The 21,810-nt window shown below is 47.0% G+C and overlaps 1 protein-coding gene across 7 annotated transcripts in view; it reads left to right on the top strand.

Moving 5' to 3' along the window:
* The window catches only part of SEPTIN6 (septin 6), a 32,152-nt gene that overhangs the window by 7,868 nt on the left and 2,474 nt on the right, over positions 1-21,810 (top strand). For 2 of the 7 annotated variants that reach the window (XM_074835209.1, XM_074835207.1), the window contains exons 3-9: positions 6,597-6,792; positions 7,913-8,099; positions 8,339-8,500; positions 14,211-14,307; positions 14,570-14,738; positions 15,242-15,374; positions 16,028-16,218. In XM_074835209.1, the coding sequence (XP_074691310.1) occupies positions 6,597-6,792; positions 7,913-8,099; positions 8,339-8,500; positions 14,211-14,307; positions 14,570-14,738; positions 15,242-15,374; positions 16,028-16,218 (1,135 nt within the window). Of the gene's footprint in view, positions 1-6,596; positions 6,793-7,912; positions 8,100-8,338; positions 8,501-14,210; positions 14,308-14,569; positions 14,739-15,241; positions 15,375-16,027; positions 16,219-16,783; positions 17,004-18,161; positions 21,783-21,810 lie in introns of those variants that run through there. The other 5 variants (XM_074835204.1, XM_074835210.1, XM_074835206.1 and 2 more) reach the window with 5 other exon arrangements.

Genomic DNA, 21,810 nt, shown 5'->3' with positions numbered 1-21,810 from the left:
AGGGCAAGGAGAGGGGAGCTCCCTCCCTGTTAAATGGAGCTGAGAAAAAAACTTTCCCTGACAATGGCATTGCTGTGAGATGATAAACTTTGCTGACAAGTGGAGGTCACTGTCAGACTGAGTCACTAGGTGATTTCCACAGTACGTGAATGTGATGTGACCTAGTGAAACTCTTGTCCCGAAGACTGAAGTCTTAAAGTATTTCCTTTTGCACTTACCGAGCTGCTGTGGATTTTTTTTCTACAAGTTACAGGTGTAGCAGTGGATGCCTCCTGTGGTTATATGTTCACTTTGAGATGTGGAGAGGAGCTGAATGCCTCTGCTCTCCTCTTTGCAGGACAGAAATAGGATGCATTAATCACTTGTTGATCTGAATAACAAGGACTCGCCAAGATCAATGCACATTAGTTATTAATGTCAGTCTTTTGTGAAGAGTAATAACACAGACATGATCAATCTTGAAATAAAGAAGCTTTATAGGAAAATTTAATAAGCTTCATTAGAAAAAGATCTGTAAATCTTGAGTTGAGGAGGTCAGGCTTTAAAATGTCTTTTAAGAGTTGTCTGGTGCCTCTGTTAACTTGTGGTAACAAAGTTAAACTCTTAAACATCCTGGAGAAAGAAAATGACAAGTCCCAGAGTCCATCTGTCATTCTGTTGGGTCTCACTTGTACAGCAGGAGTTTGGGGTGAAAAGTTGAAAGAACAGGGAGCAACTCAGAATTGAAGCCAACAAAACAACAAACAGATTAACTGATCCTGTAGTCAGGCCACTAAGCATGATAGAAAGGCACTTCATTGCCCCCCATTTTTAAGCTGTGTGTGGGATCTGTTGGAGGAAAAAATCTAATGACAATTTTGCTCTGCGCCATGCTGGATCTGAGCCACCAGTTCCTCCAGCTCCTGGTGAAGGAGCCAAGGAAATCTTCAGAAATGCCTCTCTGCAGCACGTCCAGAGTGGTGCAATTTTTAGCTCTTCTCATGCTGAAAGCTGTCTCCCCTTTGAGACGAGAGCCAAAGATAGAATAAATGAGCAAACCTCATACAAAGTTAGGGGTTGTGGATGGTTTCTCTGATACTTTATTCCTCAGCACAACCATTTTATTCCTAAAGCTTCTGTGATAAAATGTTAGTTGCCTCTTAGTTCAGTGCAAAGGCTGGAGAAGTATTTAATGGCAGAGACCTGTGCTGACTGTATTTCTCAGCAAGATGGAGTAAAGAAAGAGGAAGAATAAATAGGCTGACTTTTTTTAATGTAAACTTTCTCAGTTTTGGCCAGGGTAGGTTACACGTGCATTAAACTAGTATCCCATTATAAGCAGGAGCTTCCCCCTTCCTCTCTCCCTGGATTTGCAGGGGATTTGTTCTAACCAGCCTATTCAGTGCAACAAGAAATGACTGTTTTGTGGCAGAAATACCTTCTCTTTTCCCAGGGGCTATACCACAACTGCTTGAGGTCTCTCACTCCAAACGAGTGAGCCCCTTGGCATGCAGAAGCTCTCACCGGCTGGGGTCAGGAGGGATGTACACAGTTTTCCTCGTGCAGAGCTGCGGTGCCTGCTCTCCAGCAGTCAGCTTTCTGTGGGGTGATGAGCTGTACAGCCTGAAAGTTGCCCAGTGGTTGGTTTTGTGGTCACTGGTGCAACCAGCTGAGGAGAGAACAGGGTTCCACCAATCAAAAAGCCATCAGTCTCCTCAGCCCTCTCCTACTCCCTTGCCGCTGGCCCTCTGGGGCGGATGGTGGCAGCTGGGAGCCGGGTAGTCCTCTGAGGTGCTTCAGCATCTTTTGTGAGCCCATGTTGCTCCTGTTGTCCCCGCAGCCCAGCCTTTGTCTTGCGATGGGTGAATCATGCGGCATCTTTGTACGCCTATCAGATGGCAAGAACTATTTTTTCCTCTCTGAGAGATGGCCTTACTAGGCTGATCTGCCTCAGGGCTTGTCTCAACAAACCTGCTACATTGGATTAGTTCCCATTTCTTCACGTGAAAGGGCTGTGCATGTGTGTACGTTTTCTTTAAGACTGAATTATGTGATACCTGGAGCCATGGTTGTTGATCTTGTGAAGGACAGGTGTTGTTCCCTCATGAAAGAGCACTCTTGTGAAAGCTGCTCCATGCCTTTGAACGGGGAAATACTCCAAGGACTCCTCTGTCCTCCCACAGAGTTGATTGAGGATGGTATGACTGGGGCCTCTTAAATCCTGAGTGATGTGGAGAAGGGGGCCAGCAAGCAGTTGTTTGTTGTTTCACTTAACATGTACTAGGGAAAAGCAAAATAAATCGCCAAGCACAAAAAAGGAGGTACAGCTTTTGTGGTGTATAATTCAGCTTACTGCTGCGGAGTGCTTAGGATGCCAAAATTACTGTGCAAGGAAGAAGCCGCGAAGGTACATTCAGCACAAAGATACCCATTTTGGTTTGGGAAGCTCCCAGCTTCCCAAGGGAAAGGAGCATTTGCTGTGGGTGCAGCTTCTTTAGTTCTTCCACCATAGCTGCTGGCCAGTGTCAGAGACAGGTGTGGCAGCACCTCACCTCCACCTCTCACCTCATCTCCATCACACCCAGAAGAGGTGGTGTTGGGTAGCCCTCATGTCGCTTGCCTGCACAGCGTGACGTGTCGCTTTGCAGTACTGATGGCCAGATCATGCACTCCCTGCAGCACTGGTGCTTGCTGTCTTTTGGTGGGGGCTCTGCTTGGTCACCCGCTGGAGAGCCCCAGAGTGAGAGCGGCGTCCTGGCCAGGTGCCCCTCCAGGGCATCTCTCTGGAGTAGCTGAAGGGAGAAGAGCGGCGCTTGTCCCAACTGTGTTTACAAGCGGTGCCACTGCTCCGTCACTGCAGGATTTGATGAACTGTTTCCATAGAGCACTGAAGACACTGCGTGCATGTGAGCTTGGAGCAGGGAGCGTGTCTCAGGAGATGCAGGGAGCCCGGCACAGTGTCTCTAGCCTGGCAGGCTGGCAGGTGTTAAGAGTGGATGGTGCCTTCTGGGCACTGGTGTAGGGATGCTGTGTGTCCAGAGCTTGACTGCTGTGGTGTCTCTCACCTTTTTTTTTTTTTTTAAATCTCTGAGAATTATCAGGCTTAACAGCAAAAATTCATCCCGTGATGCTTTAAAGGCACAACGCTACAGCTTTTCAATAGCTGTAGGAGTTACCCAGTGCAAAACTCTTAACAGTAAAGGTCACCCTCCCTGCCCTGTCTTCCCCACAGCACTTTGTCAGCCCTGCTTCAGGAGAGTAGACCACTGCCGAGTTGCATAATCTTAAATACAGTTTTGGAGATCAAATCACATGTGTGCCTATAAGCCTGACATCAGGAAATAATCTCCCTGCCAAGGACGCCTCTCACTTGGTTTGCATACACCGCTGCTTTTTCCACGGTAACTCTGCCTCCCCTAATCCCCATTCATCGTCTCTGCTTTTTGGAGAAGATTCCAGCGCTGTCGCTGGAACAAGCACAGACTACTTGTCCTTTTCATCAGACCATCTGTTCCATCTGGACTCCTGTCCTTACAAGAAGCAGTTGGCACCATTTACATCTTCCAGCCAGCAGAAAGTTGCCTCTGTGTGAGGCAGAAACTCCCAGGAGATTCAGAAATCCTCTCTTCTGTCATTTTGCCCTTCAAAGTAGCACTGCTCCCTAGCTCTGGTCATATTTAACACAGCGAAGCACTTTATTATTGACATCTTCAATCTTCCACCATCTCATGTCACTCCATCAGTGTTAACGTCATGTTTCTTTTAGCTGAGATAGTCTTTTCTCTCTCCTCCATCCTCTTCCCTGGCAGGCTTTAATGCTGTGCCCTGTCAGTGGGGTTACACTGTGTGGGCACGGGTGTATCTGCTGGCTGAAGGTCATTTCTGGTTTGCAGACTTCACGTTTGAGATGCCATGTTACTGGCTGGGTGTTTTGTGTTTTAACATGAAGCAGGTGTTCGGATGGGCAACTTGCACCTATGGAAAAATGCCTTACCAAGTTCTGATCTTCCCCTTCCAAAAGGAAAACCTCAGTGTGTGAATTCAAAGTTGCTTTTGCTGGCCCTGTGTAGCTGGCATGAGATGGAGTATAAAAGCATTTTCTGTCTTGAAAATTTGCCTGCATCTCTTAGCACTTCTCCTGGCCCCTCTGACAGTTAAAGTCACTCCTGCTGGAAACAACACATTAGATTGATTTAAAGTAGGCAATGATCAGCAGGTTCAGAACGTGTTTAAACAATAGTCTTTGACTTATGTGAACACCTTTCCTCCTAAAGGAGGAGGGAGGCAGAAAGGGGAGGTGGCTTACAGGGTGTTTTGTCTGCCCGGAAGCCAGCATGATTTACAGGTGACCTTAAGCATCCGCTGCAGAGAGCAGTTCCCTGCCCTGGTTGCTGCTGCTGCTCCTCCCCTGTCACCCTGTCCTGCAGCTCTGGGGGCTCGGGGCACAGACTGCTGGATCCAACCCTGCTCTGGGGCCCACCAGGCTGTGGGACAGAGAACGTGGGGCAGTGGCACAGGAGGAGGCTTTGCAGGCTGGTGTGTGGACGATGCTCCTGCACCCCAGGGCTGCGAGCTCCCCTGTCCTGAGATGCCCCATCAGGGATCCTGGCATTTGCAGGCAAGTAGCCAACCCCCTGCTCTGTCCCACCCATCCCTTGGCAGGGGCTCTGGAAATGCTGCAGCCTTCTCAGGCTGTTTAGATTTTTCTTTTTTTATGCTGCTGTTTTCCTGGAATCCCTGAGAAAGGCCTGGCAGGTTGTGCAGGCTGTCTGCTGTTAACTCTGAAAATCCCTGTCCAAACTGTGGCAATGCTCTGGTCTGCTGTGCTTTGTGCACCTGCTCCCTGTTTGGGGAAAATGGTACCCCAGAAGCTCAGACTATGAGATTTCAAGTCAATGAAGGGCTTGCTGTGGTCAGCCATGAGTCTTCTGGATGGTCCAGCTCATTTTTCCAGTGACAGAGATAACCTTGTACTTTGCTGGGTCCCACTCCCTTCCTCATGCCGGTGCACTCCGGTCGGCGGTAGATACGGCTGATGCATTGATGTAGCAGAAGGGATTGCAGCAACGTCAGCTTCTGGTGCTGACTCCCTGTTCTCCCCTTCGAATTGCAGACGAGGTTGGTGTGAAGAGCAGCTGGACTTGTGGCTGTTATGGCCGTAGCTGGCATCAGTGGGTGATGGAGCACAAGCTCTTAGCTGGCTCCCAGGCAGCTCTGCAGCTCAAGGTGTGCATTGACTTTCAAATGTTAATGAATCTTGCTGCCTCTGGAAGGATACTTGACACTTGATCATGGCAATCTGAGACCACTCAGTTCCCCGAGCAGTGGATGTTTGCCCTGCCCTGCCTGTCATGTACTTCAGCTGTGAGTGCAAGAAGTCCCTTCTGAGGCCAGGAGAAAAGAATTTGCCTGCTCACAGGGGTGAGGCTCAGAGATTTGGACGGGGGAGGATGGGGAGGAGTTTCCCCTTGTTGAATTGGGCACTTCATGCAAGTTTGGATCTGTTGCAGAGCTCTAAACCTACAAAAATAAGAAGCTCTTTTCTTCTGAGCAAAGCAGGAAAATGATGAAGTCGTCTTGGTCGGGAGCTGAGGGCTCGGGGAGAGGGAGGAAGGCTGCTGCAGCCAGACACAGTCTCCCTGTGGTCCCACAGCGGGCTGGAGGAGCAGCTTTCACAGTGGGTGGGGTTCGGCCAGCTCTTGAAGTTTCAGCAAAACCAGCTGGGCAGCTCAGAAATTGCCATTTCCCCAACACAACAGCCCTCGCAAGGCAGCAAACCAGACTGCTTAGTGGTTTAGCACAAAGTCAGATCCTTTGAGCTCGGAAAGCTGGCTCCATTGTCAGAGTGTGGTAAGGGAGGCTCCCCTGTGCAATGAGTGCACGGAGGGATTTGTTTTGTTCTTCCTGGGATGTATCTAAAAGACTGGTCTCTGGGATTTGTCTTCCTTCCAGACAAGGAAATAATTCCCCATTGATAGATGGAATCCAAATAACAGTTCAATGCTGCAGAACTTTTGGAAGCAGCTTTTAGAGTATTGTAGCTTGTGTAGCCCCTAAGGTATGGAAACCAGATATTACAGAAAATGTCCCCTTCCAGTCTAGAAGGCTGATCCCCCAACTCAATCTGTTGTGGGTACAAGAAACCAACTGTACAACTTGCTGTAGAACTGGAACCAACTCTCAGTGTTTCTGCACAGAAGGAGGCTATTTCAGTGGTTGCTTATTAGAAGCATGTTGATCTGGAGCATCTTTTTTTGGAAATGGCAATGAGCCCCGTTCCCTCTGACACTTTTTAATGAAAACAGCATCTTCTCCTCTTCTGTAGTGTAGTTGTGGGTTTATGTAGTATCTGAACGATGCTTTCCCCTTTGCCTTTTCACCTCTTTCTTTTCATCTCTATTTTCTAACAATTTTAATGGCCATTAGACTGTGAAATGTAATTTTCCCGGAATACAGACCTCCCATTGTACATGGCTTTCTGCTTGCCAGACGATCCCTTTGGAGCATGAGATCTGCTTTCATCTGCTACAATTTCACCCCTGTTAATGTTTGGAAGCTGAAAGGCCAAGCCATGTTAATATTCAACAGAACATTTCAACTGTCTTTTTCTCCAATAGGGGAAACTGGCCTTGGTAAGTCCACCCTCATGGACACACTTTTCAACACTAAGTTTGAAGGTGACCCAGCATCTCACTCACAGCCTGGGGTCCAGCTGAAATCCAATACCTATGACCTTCAGGAGAGCAACGTCAACCTCAAACTGACTATTGTGAGCACAGTGGGCTTTGGAGATCAGATCAATAAAGAGGACAGGTGAGTGAAGAGGGAGAGAGGCTTTATCATGACCTGGTTTTCTCATGCAGATTCTCTCCCTGAGTCCTAGTTGGGCCAGACTGGGCTGTAAAGTTTTCCTCCTTCCTTCTTATGGTTTGTCTTTGTTGTCTCTTTGGGACAGGACAGGTAGAAGAGAGGACAGAGGCTGAGGTGTGTCAGCACTGCTCCAGCTATCAAAGCAGCTTTTCTCGTGCTGTCAGAGGAATATTTGCCTTGCTGGCAGCCTTCTGCCCAAATTAATCTGTTGGGGAGCTCCAGGGTATCTGTGCTGCTTTTCTTGTGCTGTGCTGACCACAAGCTGCCAACCAAACCTCTAGCGTGGTCTAGTGACCACTTGGCTTAACAGCCACTTCTGTCAGGCTCTTCCGTGTTGCCAAAGCAAGCACGATAAATGTGCAGTGAGATACCCTGGGGAAGTATCTCTGGCAGCTCACGTCCCAGTGTGGCTGGAGCGTGGCCGTTAAGGCATGTGCCATTCCACCAGACTGTCTCCAAGGTGCATCTTCACAGAGGCAATGCAGATGGGAATTGTTTTGTTGAGGGTCTGTCTGTTAGATTTTCTTTTTAGTTTTAAGATGCACTGATGTCCTTTACACTGTGAGTCTGACAGGCTCTGTATTCAGACGGCCTTGAAAGGGAGTTGCAGGGATTTCCTGCCCCAGAGCACTGGGCAAAGGTAGCGCTGGATGGAGATGTATCTTCCACCGGCAGGACCCGGGGCTGTGAGAGCAGCAAGCTGTCCTGTCCCTCAGTGGAAGCAAGGTCTACATTCACACTACTACTGTGTCTCCATTATCCTTCCTTTTAAAAGTCTCTCACCCTCACATTTCAAACTATGAGAGTGCACTTTCCCTGGAGAGGATGGCGTGTCTCCTGTCCTCTGCTGAATCTCCAGGACTGTGTTTTGTCAAACAGGCTGGTGTAGCGCAACTTTAAAATTTCTTACGGGTGGGCAGGAAGGGAGATTGAGAGAATTGGTCTTGGGAAGTGAAATTTAACAAGCGGCTTGTTTCTTAAAAAAGGAGTACTGTCTGTTTACCTTTCTGACTGCAAGATGTCCAACACTTTTTTTTTTTTTTTCCCCTTCCTTCCACCAAAGCTATAAGCCCATTGTTGAGTTCATTGATGCTCAGTTTGAAGCCTACTTGCAAGAAGAACTGAAGATAAAAAGGGTCTTGCACAACTACCATGACACCCGGATCCATGCTTGCTTGTACTTCATTGCTCCGACAGGCCACTCTCTGAAATCCCTGGACTTGGTAACAATGAAGAAGCTTGACAGCAAGGTAGGCACGTTTAACTCTTACTGGGCAGGTTTGCTGTGTGCGTGGCGGAAAGGCTGCTGCCTTTCCAGAGAATATCTCCCCGCTTTGAAATACCCTTATGCTAGTGGAGATGACTGGGTTGGCAAATAAATCCTGTAGATCTATTGAGCACTTTTAAGTTTTTGTAAGTTGTATTGCAGACTTGGAAAAAACTCCCTGGAGCAAAGCTGAGGATTTCTTACCACTCTGTTCCTTTCTAGGTGAACATCATTCCCATCATTGCCAAATCTGATGCCATTTCCAAGAGTGAGCTGACCAAATTTAAAATTAAAATCACAAGCGAACTGGTCAGTAACGGGGTTCAGATCTACCAGTTCCCAACAGATGATGAATCAGTGGCGGAGATAAATGGGACAATGAATGTAAGTGACTCGGTGCTTCCTCCTCTCCCAGAACAGCACTGTCACTGTAGGGGTTGGTGGCCCATGTTGGGGTGCTTCTTAAATCTACCTTCCCTTTTATTTTGTGTCTTAAAACCAAAGGATTCCACAGGGATCCCATCCTTGTAGTGTCATCCCAGGCTAACAGAGCCTTGTGGCAGGCTACTTACTGCCTCTCTGGTGGGCTTTTCTAGTCAGAAAACAGACTGTCTTTTAACCTTTTCCTTGTCCTAATGCATAGCTTTTGAGGAACATGTAGGAAATCAGACAGATGGTGAGGCCTGGCTGTGCAGGACAAGGACAGGCCTGGGTTATGAATTAATCAGATGGGTATTACCCATCTGGTGTGAGGGGCAGGCTGTCTACAGACATCTACCACTCTGCTCCTCACCCCACGTTTTTCACACCAAATAGTTTTGCTTTCCTGGGCTGGTGTTTCCTGCAAAGCCCTGCCTCCACGGTGTCTCGTCTTGCTCATGGCTGTCCTTGCAGCAGAGCCCCTTCACCTGGCTGGCTCTGGGACTCCTGTCTGCACTGAGTAGCTGTTTTATTATTGATCAAGTTACTTAGCTACGTCCTTGGTCTGGTTTGCTTTTTGGCTCTGGTGCTGTTGGCCAGAACGGATGGGCAGGGAGATACAACGAGGCTGGTTAGAGCACTGGCTTCCCTGAGCTATATCCAAGTGCTGATGTGAGAAATAAAGCACAGGGGTGGGACCAGTGGCCCTCCTCTTCCCTAAACATCTGCTTTTGTCACTTTTGGAGTACATAAGAAAGGAAATGTGTGTGATGCTTCACTTCCCCCACATACTTCCCCAGCATCTAACCCTGATGCCCCCCCACCAGTGAACTTCCATGATCCTGTGGCAAGGAGTTAACCAGCAACGTGTGAAAAACAGTACACAACTTGGGCCAAACATGTCTCGAGGTGCCTGCAGGTGCCTCTTCTGGCTCTGGCATTCCCAGCATCATGGGTGCCTGTCTGCGGCTCCCTAAAGATGGAGGAAGCTGTCCTTTGGCACCTCTGACAGTACATCTGATCATGCTCTCATTTTCCAGAAAGGTTTTTACAGGAAGGGAAGTAGGGGAAGTTGCTTAACTGCTGCTGGTGAGGTACAGGTCCAGCTGATGTGCTTTTGTGTAGTCTTGATCTAATATTAATAGTTGTAGAGTGTTGTGGAGAGGCCTGAAAGAAACATGAAGTTTTTCCTAACACAAGAGCTGTCAGTGGTGGTTTCCTGGACAGAGTAGTTTTGTGATGGCATCTTTCTCAGTGCTTAGTGCTCTCACTATGTAGGAATACAGTTACTCCTGGAAATGAAGATGCAACATCGCTGAGTCCTCAAGGAACCAGAGGTGTGATGACAAAGGGAGAAGTCCTCTCCCCTTGGCCCTTCTGAGGGCCGAGGTAAACTTCTGCTCATCTTTCCTTTCAGCCATTTATTTACATGTCACCTGGGAGGGAATCGCTGTCTCAAGTCATAGATGTTCTGGGTTGTGTCAGCTGCTGCACAGAGAGATCAACTCTTTAAATCCCCCATTAAAGTGATATAAATCATAATTACCAGGTTTATAGAACTAAGCAGGCCAGAATCCGAATCTGATCAAGGCAGTTTTGCAGACCTGGAAAACTTGTATCCTAAGTGCTGATTTTATTAGTAACGTAAGACAAATCTGCTTATGCTTCAGGTCAGATGAACTTGTGGAGAGATTGAGACCAGTAGAAGAGTCAGGATGGGTTGGTTTAGGTTTGTGACTTAAATTACCAATTTTAGTCATATTTGAAATTGAGGAATGGGAAACTTTGATTTGAATCAGATGCCTTAACCTTTGTGTTTGTACTTCTCTACAGAAAGCTTCATTATCTTTGCCTGTTACAGATCAACACCTTTGAAAGGTTACAAATGCAGTCTTCATACTTAAGTAACGCTTCTTGCTGACTGGCAACTTCTCTGGATCAGTTACTTTTTTTTTTTCTTTTTTAATTAGAGAGAAAATTGAGACTGGTTTTAATGTTTTGCTCATAACCTGCATTAGTTGTCTTTCGCATGAAAAGTAAAATTAGGCTTTAAAATATGCAAACTCACTATTTCATATGCATTTTACTATATCCACTTGTGCTGGATGCATTTGAAATTTTTTTCCAGAGTATTTTGCAGTCCAAATTGGCTTACCAAACAGAGAAAATATTGTTTGATCTGGCAGGAATTGATTAACTGAAGGATTTAAAATCTGGGCCATCATAATCAGAAACAAAAGTATTTAACCATGAACAAAGGCATCAAGTGAAGTATTTAGAAAATAATCAGATTAAACTCTTCAGAACAAGATGCCTGATTTTCCTTGAAACAGATTTCGTCTTTTTGAGAACCCCACCAAGCATATATTTACAAGTTCAGAGAAAACACTGTCCAAAATTCTTTAGGTCTCTTCCCATCTGGATTTTATTCTTAAATAAGAAAAACAAGCTCTCCTATTCTTTCAACTCCCTATTGGCTTTTCCATTTTGAATGAATTAGTCTAATTACTGAAGAAAATATTCTCCCTGCACCTGCTAGTTAAATGAAACCACATGCAGCTACATGAGCTGTCCCACATGGTGGAAGCTGGAACTTCCTTGCTGATGGAAGAAGGAAATACCAGCACTTTTTCCCTGGCAAAGACAGCAGCTGACCAGTTGATACCAGTGGAGGAAGTGACTCTGCTGTTGAGTGTAAGCAGGCCCATGCACAGCTGAGGTTCAGGCTGTGCCTGTGTGGCCATAGCATGCCACTGTCTCAGGTTGCTCCTCCTGCTCCCATCGTTTGCCTTGTCCATAGGAAATCCCCTTACTTCACTCTCCCAGAGACCTCAATATGAAGCAAACAAAAAGCATTAATATCTGTGGGAGAAGCTGACCATGGGATGCTCCTCATGGACAGTCTGAAGAAGCCAACAGGGAGGTCTGGAAGTACTCACCCAGAAGGATGGGAAGAGGAGAGAAGTAGGCAGCTCCGGTGTGCTGTGGAGGAGAGGGTCACCAGTGGGGAGCACACTGCCACTAGCAAACATTCACCTGATCCTGTGTCCTGGAGGGGAAGCAGCTGCCCTGAAACCTCAGGTGCCACAGAACTGCAGTGGTTTTTCCTCTAGAAATAGCACTGTGTAGACCTGCAGAGAAGGCATTTGTGGGGTTTAGTACCTGGGACGTTCCAGAGTTTCCAGCAGTTGGACATAGGTACAGACCAGTTTCAGTGCATCCCGTAGTGAGGAGCTCAGCCAGTGCCTGGCAGTAGGCAGCATGTCCCGTTGGTGCGATGTCTCCAGTTCCTCCCAGAACAGCCAAAAGTGGCATGTGGCCCTTGCTCAGCCCTGGGGTCTCTGCTTGCCCCCTCCCCGGTCAGGCTGCCTGACAGTGGCTGCACAACAGGACACCATGGGACATGCAAGGCCTGTTTGCAGCCTGTGGAGAGGCAGTGACCTGCTCTGCAGGGACTGCTGACAGTTCTTCCTGACCCCATGTGCAGAAGTGTTTGTGGATAGTGCTGCTGCTTGTGTGTGGCCTGTCTTGAAAGGCAGGAAAAAATACAGCTTGTAGAAGCGAGGTGACAAATTATTCCTCTAAAAGCTGGCTACTACCACTCCTACAACTCCTGTTGAAGTACAGAGGCTGTTCAGTTGGGACAGCTTTGTTTCCTTCTCCTCCAGTGTTTTGTATCCCCTGCCCTTTGCAATTAGACAGCCTTCTGCTGAAAATTAGATTCCTTCAGCCTGGGAGACCACTTTCCTTTTTCTGCTGCTTGGCCTCTCCTGCTGGGAACTTACCCTGTGCAGAGCAGGCGCAGCTCCATGCTGGCCCGTGTCTCTCCAGGCACTGGCGTGTTGGTGTGGTTGCAAAGGTAACTTGACATGGAGAGCAACCCAGGAGGTCCCAGTGCACAGAGCCTTTACGTGGCTTGGGGTGGCCCCCTCAGGCTGACCACCAGCCCCGCTTACGCTGTGTGTGTCCCATGCAAGAGCTGGGAGGCCAGGGAATAAAAGCTGAAGAGCCCGTCTTTGTGAGTGCTTGCAGGCAGTTTTGCTGTATCTGCAGTTTGACTGTATGAACCACACTCCGAAAGCAGAAAACATCATCTCTGAAATCTTTGCTTGTACCAGCTGTCATGAACTTGTCCAAGTTTTCAGATAACCTGTGGAATTAAAACTTCACTACCTGCTCTTGAGAGCAATCCAGGGTCACTGTTGTTCCATATAGTTGGCTTTCTGGGGCCCTTTTAATTGCCCAGAACTCAGTGCACCTTAGAAGCTCTAACTAACAAATATCACTGCACAAAACTCAGCAGAAGGGGTGGGTGCAGGGAGCTGGCAACTTTATTTTTAAGTGCTGAAATGTTGCACTACTTCGCTCCTCGGCAGAATGTAGTGTAGTTCCCAGGAGCAAGTGGAGGTGGGGAGAGATCTCATTTATTGCACAACAGATAAATGCAACAAAGTATAATCGCAGTGTCTGGGGGGTTTGCTTGCCTGCCTGAGTTTGGGGAATGAGGGGAGCGTAATGTGAGGTCTTGTGAGCCCGGAGAGGTGTTGGGAGTGTTTCTATTCCAACTCTGCTGAGCTTGCACTGGGCAAATCTCTTCGTCTCTCTGCAGAAGGCAGAAAGTTTCTTTTTTACTAAGAAGTGACTATTTTTTATTTCTGAGTTTGACAAGCAGATCCCTCTTGTTCTTAGTCAGCCTTCAGGTACTTGTAACAACTGTACTCTGTGGAGTGTGCATCTGGGCTTGAAGAGTGTAACAAGGCACAGCTGAGTTAGCAGTACAGCTCTGCTGTCCCCAGGATCCCTCCCCATGGGTGTGATCCCTGGATTTGGCCTCCTTTGTCCTCTAGCTGTGCACCCACCTAGCAGTGGCTGTGCGTAGCATTAACATCATGAGCTTTTTATAAAGTCATTGGCACTCCTTTGGGTTTCTTCAGAACCAGTTTTGATAAAGGAGTGCTGTGGGACTTGGGAGAGGGGGTGCTGAGGGTGAGCCCAAACACAGCGGCAGGAAGTGTGGGGCACTATGGAGTGTTAGGATGGGGCAGGCTCAGCCCAGCCCCAGGGAATGCAGAGGTCCTTCCCAGCAAAGCCTGGGGCGGACCTCGGGGCATATGTGGATGGTGCAGGGAGTGTTCAGCCCTTCCTCACCTGGGGTGAAGCAGGCGGGGAGGAAAAAGCTGTTACTGTGGGGGTGAAGAGGGATTTTGATCTCATGATCTGCTAGAGCAAGTTGTCTTGTGCTCCAGTGTGAGCTGAGGGAGTGGTGGGGGGATAAAATAAAGAAGGCTCCGAGACCTCTTACTGCTTCTGTGCTTGTGCAGATGTTCTCCTCAGCCACGGCAAGCCCTCGGGACAGCACCGCAGTCAGAGCCACGCAGCACGTTGTTCGAGCTGTCATTCTGATGCTAGTCTTGCACTGGCTCACCTCACCTGAGACCCTGTGGCTGGGAGGATCAGCCAGGTAGAGGATATAGAGTGGTAGCACTAACAAGGTTTCCAAAAAAGGACCCTCCCTTCTCCCTCCTTGCCTTGGGCTAGTGGCCAGTGACTAGACTCCCTGAGATTAGTGTGTGCATAATGACTGTCTTGCTCAGTGGCTATGCTAATCTCTGTGTGCTGGCAAGTCAGCCAGAGTTGAGAGGGACTAACTTGGGTATCATTAAATGTGTTCCAGGCCCACTTGCCGTTTGCAGTGATCGGGAGCACAGAGGAGCTGAAAATAGGAAACAAAATGATGAAAGCTCGTCAGTACCCCTGGGGCACAGTGCAGGGTGAGTTGAGCCCTGGGATTTTCATGGTATGAATGATGACACTTCTTCCAGAAGACGGTGGGCTCTCATAAGAGGAGCAGGAGCCTGCTGGACTTTAGTATCTTACTGGGAGTTATCCTTTGTTAAGTCCTTGTGCAGGTCTATAGTGACAGTTTTCTCTGCTCAGAAGGGCTGTTAAACCTGTTGGAGGAGTAGACAGGTGGGGAATGTGGGAAGAGACCTCTGTTTCTGCCCCCATCTTACTCCTTATCATGTCTTATAGTGGAGAATGAAGCTCACTGTGACTTTGTGAAACTGCGGGAGATGCTGATCCGCGTGAACATGGAAGACCTTCGCGAACAGACCCACACACGCCACTATGAGCTGTACCGGCGATGTAAGCTGGAAGAGATGGGTTTCAAGGACACCGATCCAGACAGCAAACCCTTCAGGTGGGATCCCTGGAGGGGACAGGAGAGCTCAAGGGAGACATTTGTGGATGAACTGCGTGTGTGTGTATTTGTGTGTCCTTGAGATAGCCTGTAAAGAACCAATGTAGCAAGAAAACCTGCCAGGTCAGATAAATCCAGACTCCAGCAAAGGTGCTGGCTGAGTGAGGGAAGGTAAAAACACAGAGAGTGTGTGCAGGATTGACTGTGAAACTGCAAGTATAGGAGTAGAAATGTCTGTGCTGCAGAGATACAGCAGTGTCCCTCTGAACTAGTGTTTGTTGCCAGCTGGTCTCTTTGAATTGCCCAACATTTAGCATACAGAAAAGTGCAAGAGCTGCAGACCCCAGAAACGGTTGGATAAAGAAGACCTTGGGCACACGTGGGTGGGTGAGTAGCAAATGTGCTGTGGGCAAGCAATATTTGTGGTGAGGGCCTGACTTCAGAGACTTGGGGGAAGCAGAGTTTGTCCCAAGTCATATCACTGGACTTTCCTTTCCTTTTAGCTTACAAGAAACTTATGAAGCGAAAAGAAATGAGTTTCTGGGGGAACTGCAGAAAAAGGAAGAGGCAATGAGGCAAATGTTTGTCCAGAGGGTCAAGGAAAAAGAAGCAGAGCTGAAGGAGGCTGAAAAAGAGGTGAAGACTGCAGTACTTGTCTCTTCATGGTTGTGAGTGATAGAGCTGCTCCCGAGTAGGTAGCTGCTGCCAAAGCACTTTCTGCAGAGTGTGGTTTAGGACTTATTGAGAAGTCTAAAGTTTAACTTGGGGTCCTGAGAACATTAAATTGTTCATCCTGTAGGATAAAACTAGATCACAGTGCTTGTAGTGTACAACTTACTGCACCATGAAAGTGACATGGTCTTGATTCTGATGAAGAGTTGCAGTGTGGCAAAATTCAAGGAGAGAAATAGCCCCTGATATAAGCTTGTTATGTAAAAAGTATACCCATACAACTTCTTTAGCATTGTGAAAAATCCAGTAATTTACTGACCTTTAAAGAGGAATAAGGCAGAGACTCCTGGAAGTGGATTAATTTTTTTTTTACAATTGCATTCTCCCAATCCTCTATTATTAATCTGTGCAATGGTGCATCACTAGAACACTGCCTGGTTTGTAAGCTGTTGTGGAAGTAGACTGTTCCCTGCCCTTTGTCTAGGCAGCATCGACTCGGGGCTAGAAATGATGTAGAAACCAGCGGATCTTATGCAATCCTTCCATCTTTCTCTTTTCCTGTGAACAGAATTATCTGGTAGTGCTGGGTCATGCTCACCTCTCTCCTTTCGCTCTAGCTCCACGAAAAGTTTGATCGCCTGAAGAAGTTACATCAGGATGAAAAAAAGAAGCTAGAGGATAAGAAGAAGTCTCTGGATGATGAAGTAAATGCATTCAAACAAAGGAAAACAGCAGCTGAATTGCTCCAATCTCAGGCTCAGCAGGCTGGAGGATCGCAAACCCTTAAAAGAGATAAGGAAAGAAAAAAGTAAGTTGCTAACCCAGTGGTATTTTCTTTTTGGTAATGGTTCTCCTTTATGATTTTTCTGGGTGTTCGTATCTCTTTCCCAACCTATCCAGTCCTTATCAGGGGCATGTTTGCAGCCAGATTTAATCCCTAGTAAGGCTGAGCAGTAGCTGGAAGCATTTTACCTTTAGCAGTCATCCTGAAGAGCAGGGAGCAGTGCTAACCTCCCTCATTGCTTGCTGATAGCATGGGAGAGGCTGAACTTGTTTTTATTCCCCAAGATTCTGTGCTCCTCCCTTGGTCTGTCAGTATTTATAATGAAGTAGAACAATACTGGCTGCCAAGGCTAGGGTGTGTGGGTAGCAGGGATGTCCCGGTACCCCAGAGAGGAGCGTGTTCTGTCGCAAGGGTCTTATTTGTTTAGGTTGGGAAAAAGCTTACACTGTGGAAATTATTCAGGGAGACTAATAGTCATGAATTCTGGAATCTGCAAGATGTAAGGCAGCAAAATCAGGGGACAGGCCATACCTCCTTGTTAGTGCTAGTACTCTTCTCCAGCTCTAAATTGGCTTTTTGCCTTCCACAGGAATAGTGAGAGATACTGCATGGCTTTAGCAGGAGTTCTCCGTGCCAGGAACTGGTGTGACAGGATCCAGCCCCTCATCAGGGTCCTGTGATCTGGGCTGTCTGCAGTGGCCATGCCAGGCTCCTAATGCTATGCAGTTGCTCAAGAGCAACCAGCTGAACAGCTGAAACAGTCCTCCCGGCTCACCTAGCAGTGAGCAGTTTCTTTTCTTCTCACTGTGGTATGTTTCCCGAAACAGAATGCTGTGCCACCTTAGCCTGTGTACAAAGAGCAGTGTGCAGATAAACAAGGGTCTGCTTTCTATACCACTGCCATAATCCCCTCTCTGCACATCCCTGGGGCAAATCCAGAGTAAATCTTGCCTGTGCTATACAGTCTTAAGCACGTGGAGAAGTGCTGTTAATATGAACAATAAGGCATGTGCCCAAAGAGCTGACAGGACTGTTTGTCACAGAAGATATCCCTTAACTGCTAAGCTTGGAATCAAATGAGACAGGAGAGGAAAAACCCAATAGCCAGAACAAGATTCTGGTTTAGTCTTTTAGTTTTTAGCTGGAGCTGCTTCAGTGTCAACATTCTTTTGCGATGAGCAATTAGTGCTGCCCTTTTCTCACTTGTCCGTTCCTTTTTCCACTGTGTATTTTGATTTGCTCTTTTGAATTACCTTCGGGGGTTTTATTATCTTTCCACGCTGAGGAGCCTGAGACTGACTGGGGACAGACTTCTCTCCCCAGCCTGGACTGTGAGGAACACACAGCTGAGTTCTTTCTTGCTTAGAGCCCTCGGACATCTGCAGACTTCAGCCCTGAGATCAGTCGGGGTCAGGAGCGCAGAAAAGGGAGACAACATGCTCTATAGTATGAGCAATTAGTTGCTGTGGCCCAAGTTGCACTCTTGTTCCTAGAAGCAGTTCTGATCTGAGAAGAGCTCCTTGACACCAAGCACGTTCATATGGAAAAACATTGGTACCATCCTTGGCAGTTAAGGACACAGAAAGGCACAGAAAACTCCATGAAAGAGATAGATCAGTGCTTGAGTAAGGCTTGGGAAGGTGTTCAACCTCTCTCTCCTCCAGGAAGATAGCTGTGTTAGAAATGGTGCTGCTTTCTTTACTCTAACTTCTCCAATTGTCCTTAACAATTCATTTCAGTATTTAGATCATAAATATCTCTAACAATCCATGAATTTCACAAGCTGTAGCTTAATTGTATCTTGTTTACTAGTGGCTGGCAGTATACCAGCCTTTTTCTTTCCCAGGTGATTCTTTTAAACCCAAGCTCTGTAATTTGCACTAATCATGACTTGGTTTCTGTTGATTTTTTTATGTTGTTACATCATTGTCATCGTTATTAGCTCTTACATGTATGCTGTTTTACAGTTAGCTGCTGTTTGGCTGCATGGTGCATGAGGCACATTGTCCTGGTAAGCGTCATTAACTAATATAGACCTCACAGTGGGATCAGTTACAGTTCCTAAAAAAGCAGACCCTGTGCAAGTGCACAAGCCTATAAGTATTATCTCTCTCTTCCTCTGCTTTTACCCTTCTATACATGCTCTACCAGTCTCTCTCTACGTATGCAGTTGTAGAAAAAGGATGCAATGAAGTTTGTATTTAAAGGTTCTGCAAAGTAAAACACAGAGAGACTCAGTATTGGGACATGAAATGTAGGAAAATAAGGGTTAGGTCCTGTTCCTTTTCAACCTTCCCAGCACTTTCTTGGCTCAGTTTTCTTTACTTCGTTTCCCTTAGAAATAAATTCTTTAATCATGTAGGCCATGTTGATACTATGGCAACAATTGCTATGGAGATGTGGTGCTGATGATAGAACCCAGCTAGCCATGAAAATGTCTTCTCCCTTTCTCTTCCTTCCCTCCCACCCCTCCAAGTTGTAGTGTTAACTTGTGGTTACAGTGCAGGTGAAGGTAGATGCAAGACAAGTTTCTATCCCCACCTTCACATATTAACAGATGGCAAAATCTGCCAGACGTAGAGCTTTCCATTGTCCCAAAGCACCAGAGAATCACCAAACCGTGTGCGTATGAGTGTGTGTATGTATGTATGAGGGGGCTCTAAAGAAGCTACTACCAAGTAACCAAACCTGCTAACTGATTATAGTCGATTGTCCAAAACCACAAGAGATGATGGACTGAGCATTTAGCAAATAATGAAGGCTCTGAAGATAGACTGAGAGACTTTATGACGTTTTTAAGTCAAATGGGTCACCCGTGGATTGGGTGTTCAGTTGTAGCAGACAGACACAGACCCACACTGCTGGGAGCCATGCCAAGTGTGCCCACGGTTAGGGTAAGGCTAGTGGTAGAAGAGGGCTGTATGGAAGCCTGCCAGAGCACTTTACCCCTGAATAAGGCCAGCATCTGAGTTTCCGAGGAGTTTTGCCAAGGTGTGGAGAGCTTCTGCTGGAGCAGAGCCCTGTCAGTGGTGTTACGCTGTGAGTCTGTCTGCTCTGCTCCCGTTGCTGTGATTCTGTCCAGAGTGTCTCTGCCTTCATGTAAGCAGGGATGTAAGGTGGCCACATAGTCATGGGCAGGCTTGTGGAACAGATAAGGTTGCCTGAAAGGGTTAACAAACCTGGCCATACGCAGGTGTCTGCAGTGTGAACTGCCAGCATCTATTGTAAAATGAAGGCTCATTTAGACAAAGTTGTGCAAGAAATGCACCTGCCTGGCAGGAGAGCAGCATCCTTATTAGGATTATTAGTTAAACTGCTAATGACAGTGAGTGTGTTTAATTGAGCCTTTTTAATTTGCTGTTGATTCTCTGGTGAGAGGAAGAAGAAAGTTCCCACAGGAATGCCAGTTGTCTTGACAGAGCAGCAGTACTCATTATCCAAGGGAAGGGTGGCAGCACCCCAGGCTGAGGTGCTCAGGTCTCTTGGAGAAGGAACCTGTCAGAACAGCACCACTTAACTATAAAACACCCTAAAAACTCAGCCTCGAGTCCACCCTTCCCTGCAGACAAAGCTAGGATTTACATTCTCTCCAGGATACAGTCCAAACTAACTTACGGTCTGCCCTTAAATAGGGAAAAGCTGATTCCAGGATTCCTTCACTCTTAGCTCCACCAAGGGAAATGGAAAAGCAAGTAAACATTACGCTGTCAGTGAGAGGCATTTGAATTTAATTTCAATGGGATGTTCCACTTAACAGAAGAGCTTCAGAAGGGTCTTGCACTGACTCGAACTGGAGCTTGCAGTTGTCTTGAGCAGTCCAATTGAATGAATGTCTCTGCTGCCAACGGTAACTGTAAAACAATGAAAAGAACAATTCTCTGCTTATCAGGCTCTGAATGTGGAAAAATAAGCTCAAAGAATAACAGTGTTCATTCTGGTGCTGAGTACGAAGGCACGGCTAAAGTGCAGTTAGAGTGAACATTACTGATTTCTGTTGGTTTTGGATTGCTTTTGGCAGTCCTCATAACTGTACACTGTTGTGTGCTGGGCTTTGAATCAAATTAAGTTCTTTGTTCCCGCTATACAAATGCAGACAGTGCCTTTTTCAATGGGCATTTGTCCTTGCTAAATTAAATATGTATATATGGTACTTTTCCAGAATTCAGAAAAATACTCTCCATATTGATCCATAAAGTATTGCAGGGCTCCACTGTTTTGCAAGGATACAAACAAGTCACAGTTGATGAGGCCTGTAGCTTGCAAAACTGTGGAAGGATTGTTTTAGAAAATAAATTTGGTTCATCCCACTGCTGAGTGTGTGTGTGTGTATGCATGTGTGCGTCTGCATAAAGCATGTTTTGTAATCAAATTAAACCTTATTAACGCTTAGCAACACTTCTTTTGTTGTGTGTGTTAGAAAACATATTCTTATTTTGGTTTTTGTCATTAATCCATAAAACCATTAATCTGCCTTTTTCTTTCATTTTCAGTTCGGGTTTCCTGTAGAACCTTTCCCTTCACACCAGAAGCGAATGCCCCCACATTCGGTTAACACGCAGCTATGCCATTGTGCCTGTTTGCTCACCTTTACTCATTGCTCCCTTCCTGCGCTCACCATTTTGTTTTAAGCAAGAGTCCGCACCCTTGGCTGTTCTGGGTTATGGTTGTTCTTGTGAAGAACTCGGCAGTAGCCCACGTGGAACTGGCAAGCGATGCTCGTTGCTGATACCTCTCCCCTCGGGGCAGCAGTGGGCTGCCGGGCGCGCGCAGGGCTAGTGTCCCCTCTTCTCAGTTGCTCGGCTCTTTGTCTCTCCCTCCATTTTGTGTGAGGGCTGCATGGTAAGAGAGCGCAGCTGCTTGGTGGTGTGTGTTTCGCCCCCATCGTGGGACCGCTGCGAATGCAACCCGGTGCTGCCATGGGGTGGGACGTGCTGTCTCAAGAGACTGGCTGCCCTCTTCCCTTTTTTAATTTGCTGTATCTAACCCCCCGTTATCCCGCCCTGTGCTGCCGTGTGTGACTCAATTTTAAAGGACTTTTTGCAAAACCTGACATCCTCACAGGCGTGGGCCTGAGTCCAGACCTCTAGTCCCCAGGCTTGGGGGATTCTCAAACTTGGATCCACGGTTTGCAACTAAGTGTTCTCTGAATGCTGCAGGGGTCACGAAGGATCTCTTGCCTTGTCTCCCTCTCAGTGTGCTGGCCTGGATGCACATCCTGGATCCAGTCTCAGGGAAAGCTGGTCACCTTGCTGTACATATCAGTGTTTGTGAAGAAAGACCATGATGTTTCTTTTGACTTTCTTCTCAGTGATTCCAACAACTTCTGGTTTTAATGCAAAAAGTATTACCTTTTTTTTTATTTGGCATCTGTTTAGAAGTGTACAGATGCTGGCAGGTTGCTTCTCATATTTTCTATACAGCAAAAGCCTTGTTTTACGGCAAGATTTGCACTAAAAAGGAGGGTGTTTTGCTCACCGGGGCCGGGAGTTCACCCTGGCCAAGTGCAACTGTGGTTTGCCCACAGGTGTCTTCTCTGTGTATTTCTGGATGAGTTTTGTTTTTAAATAAAGACTTCATCAGACAGTGAATTCTGGTTAACATTTACTTCTTTTGTTT

This window comes from Strix aluco, chromosome 10, assembly GCF_031877795.1.
Source record: "Strix aluco isolate bStrAlu1 chromosome 10, bStrAlu1.hap1, whole genome shotgun sequence".
Classification (NCBI taxonomy): domain Eukaryota; kingdom Metazoa; phylum Chordata; class Aves; order Strigiformes; family Strigidae; genus Strix; species Strix aluco.
Note: the sequence above shows the minus strand (reverse complement) of the source record. Positions and strands in the feature narration are given on the sequence as shown.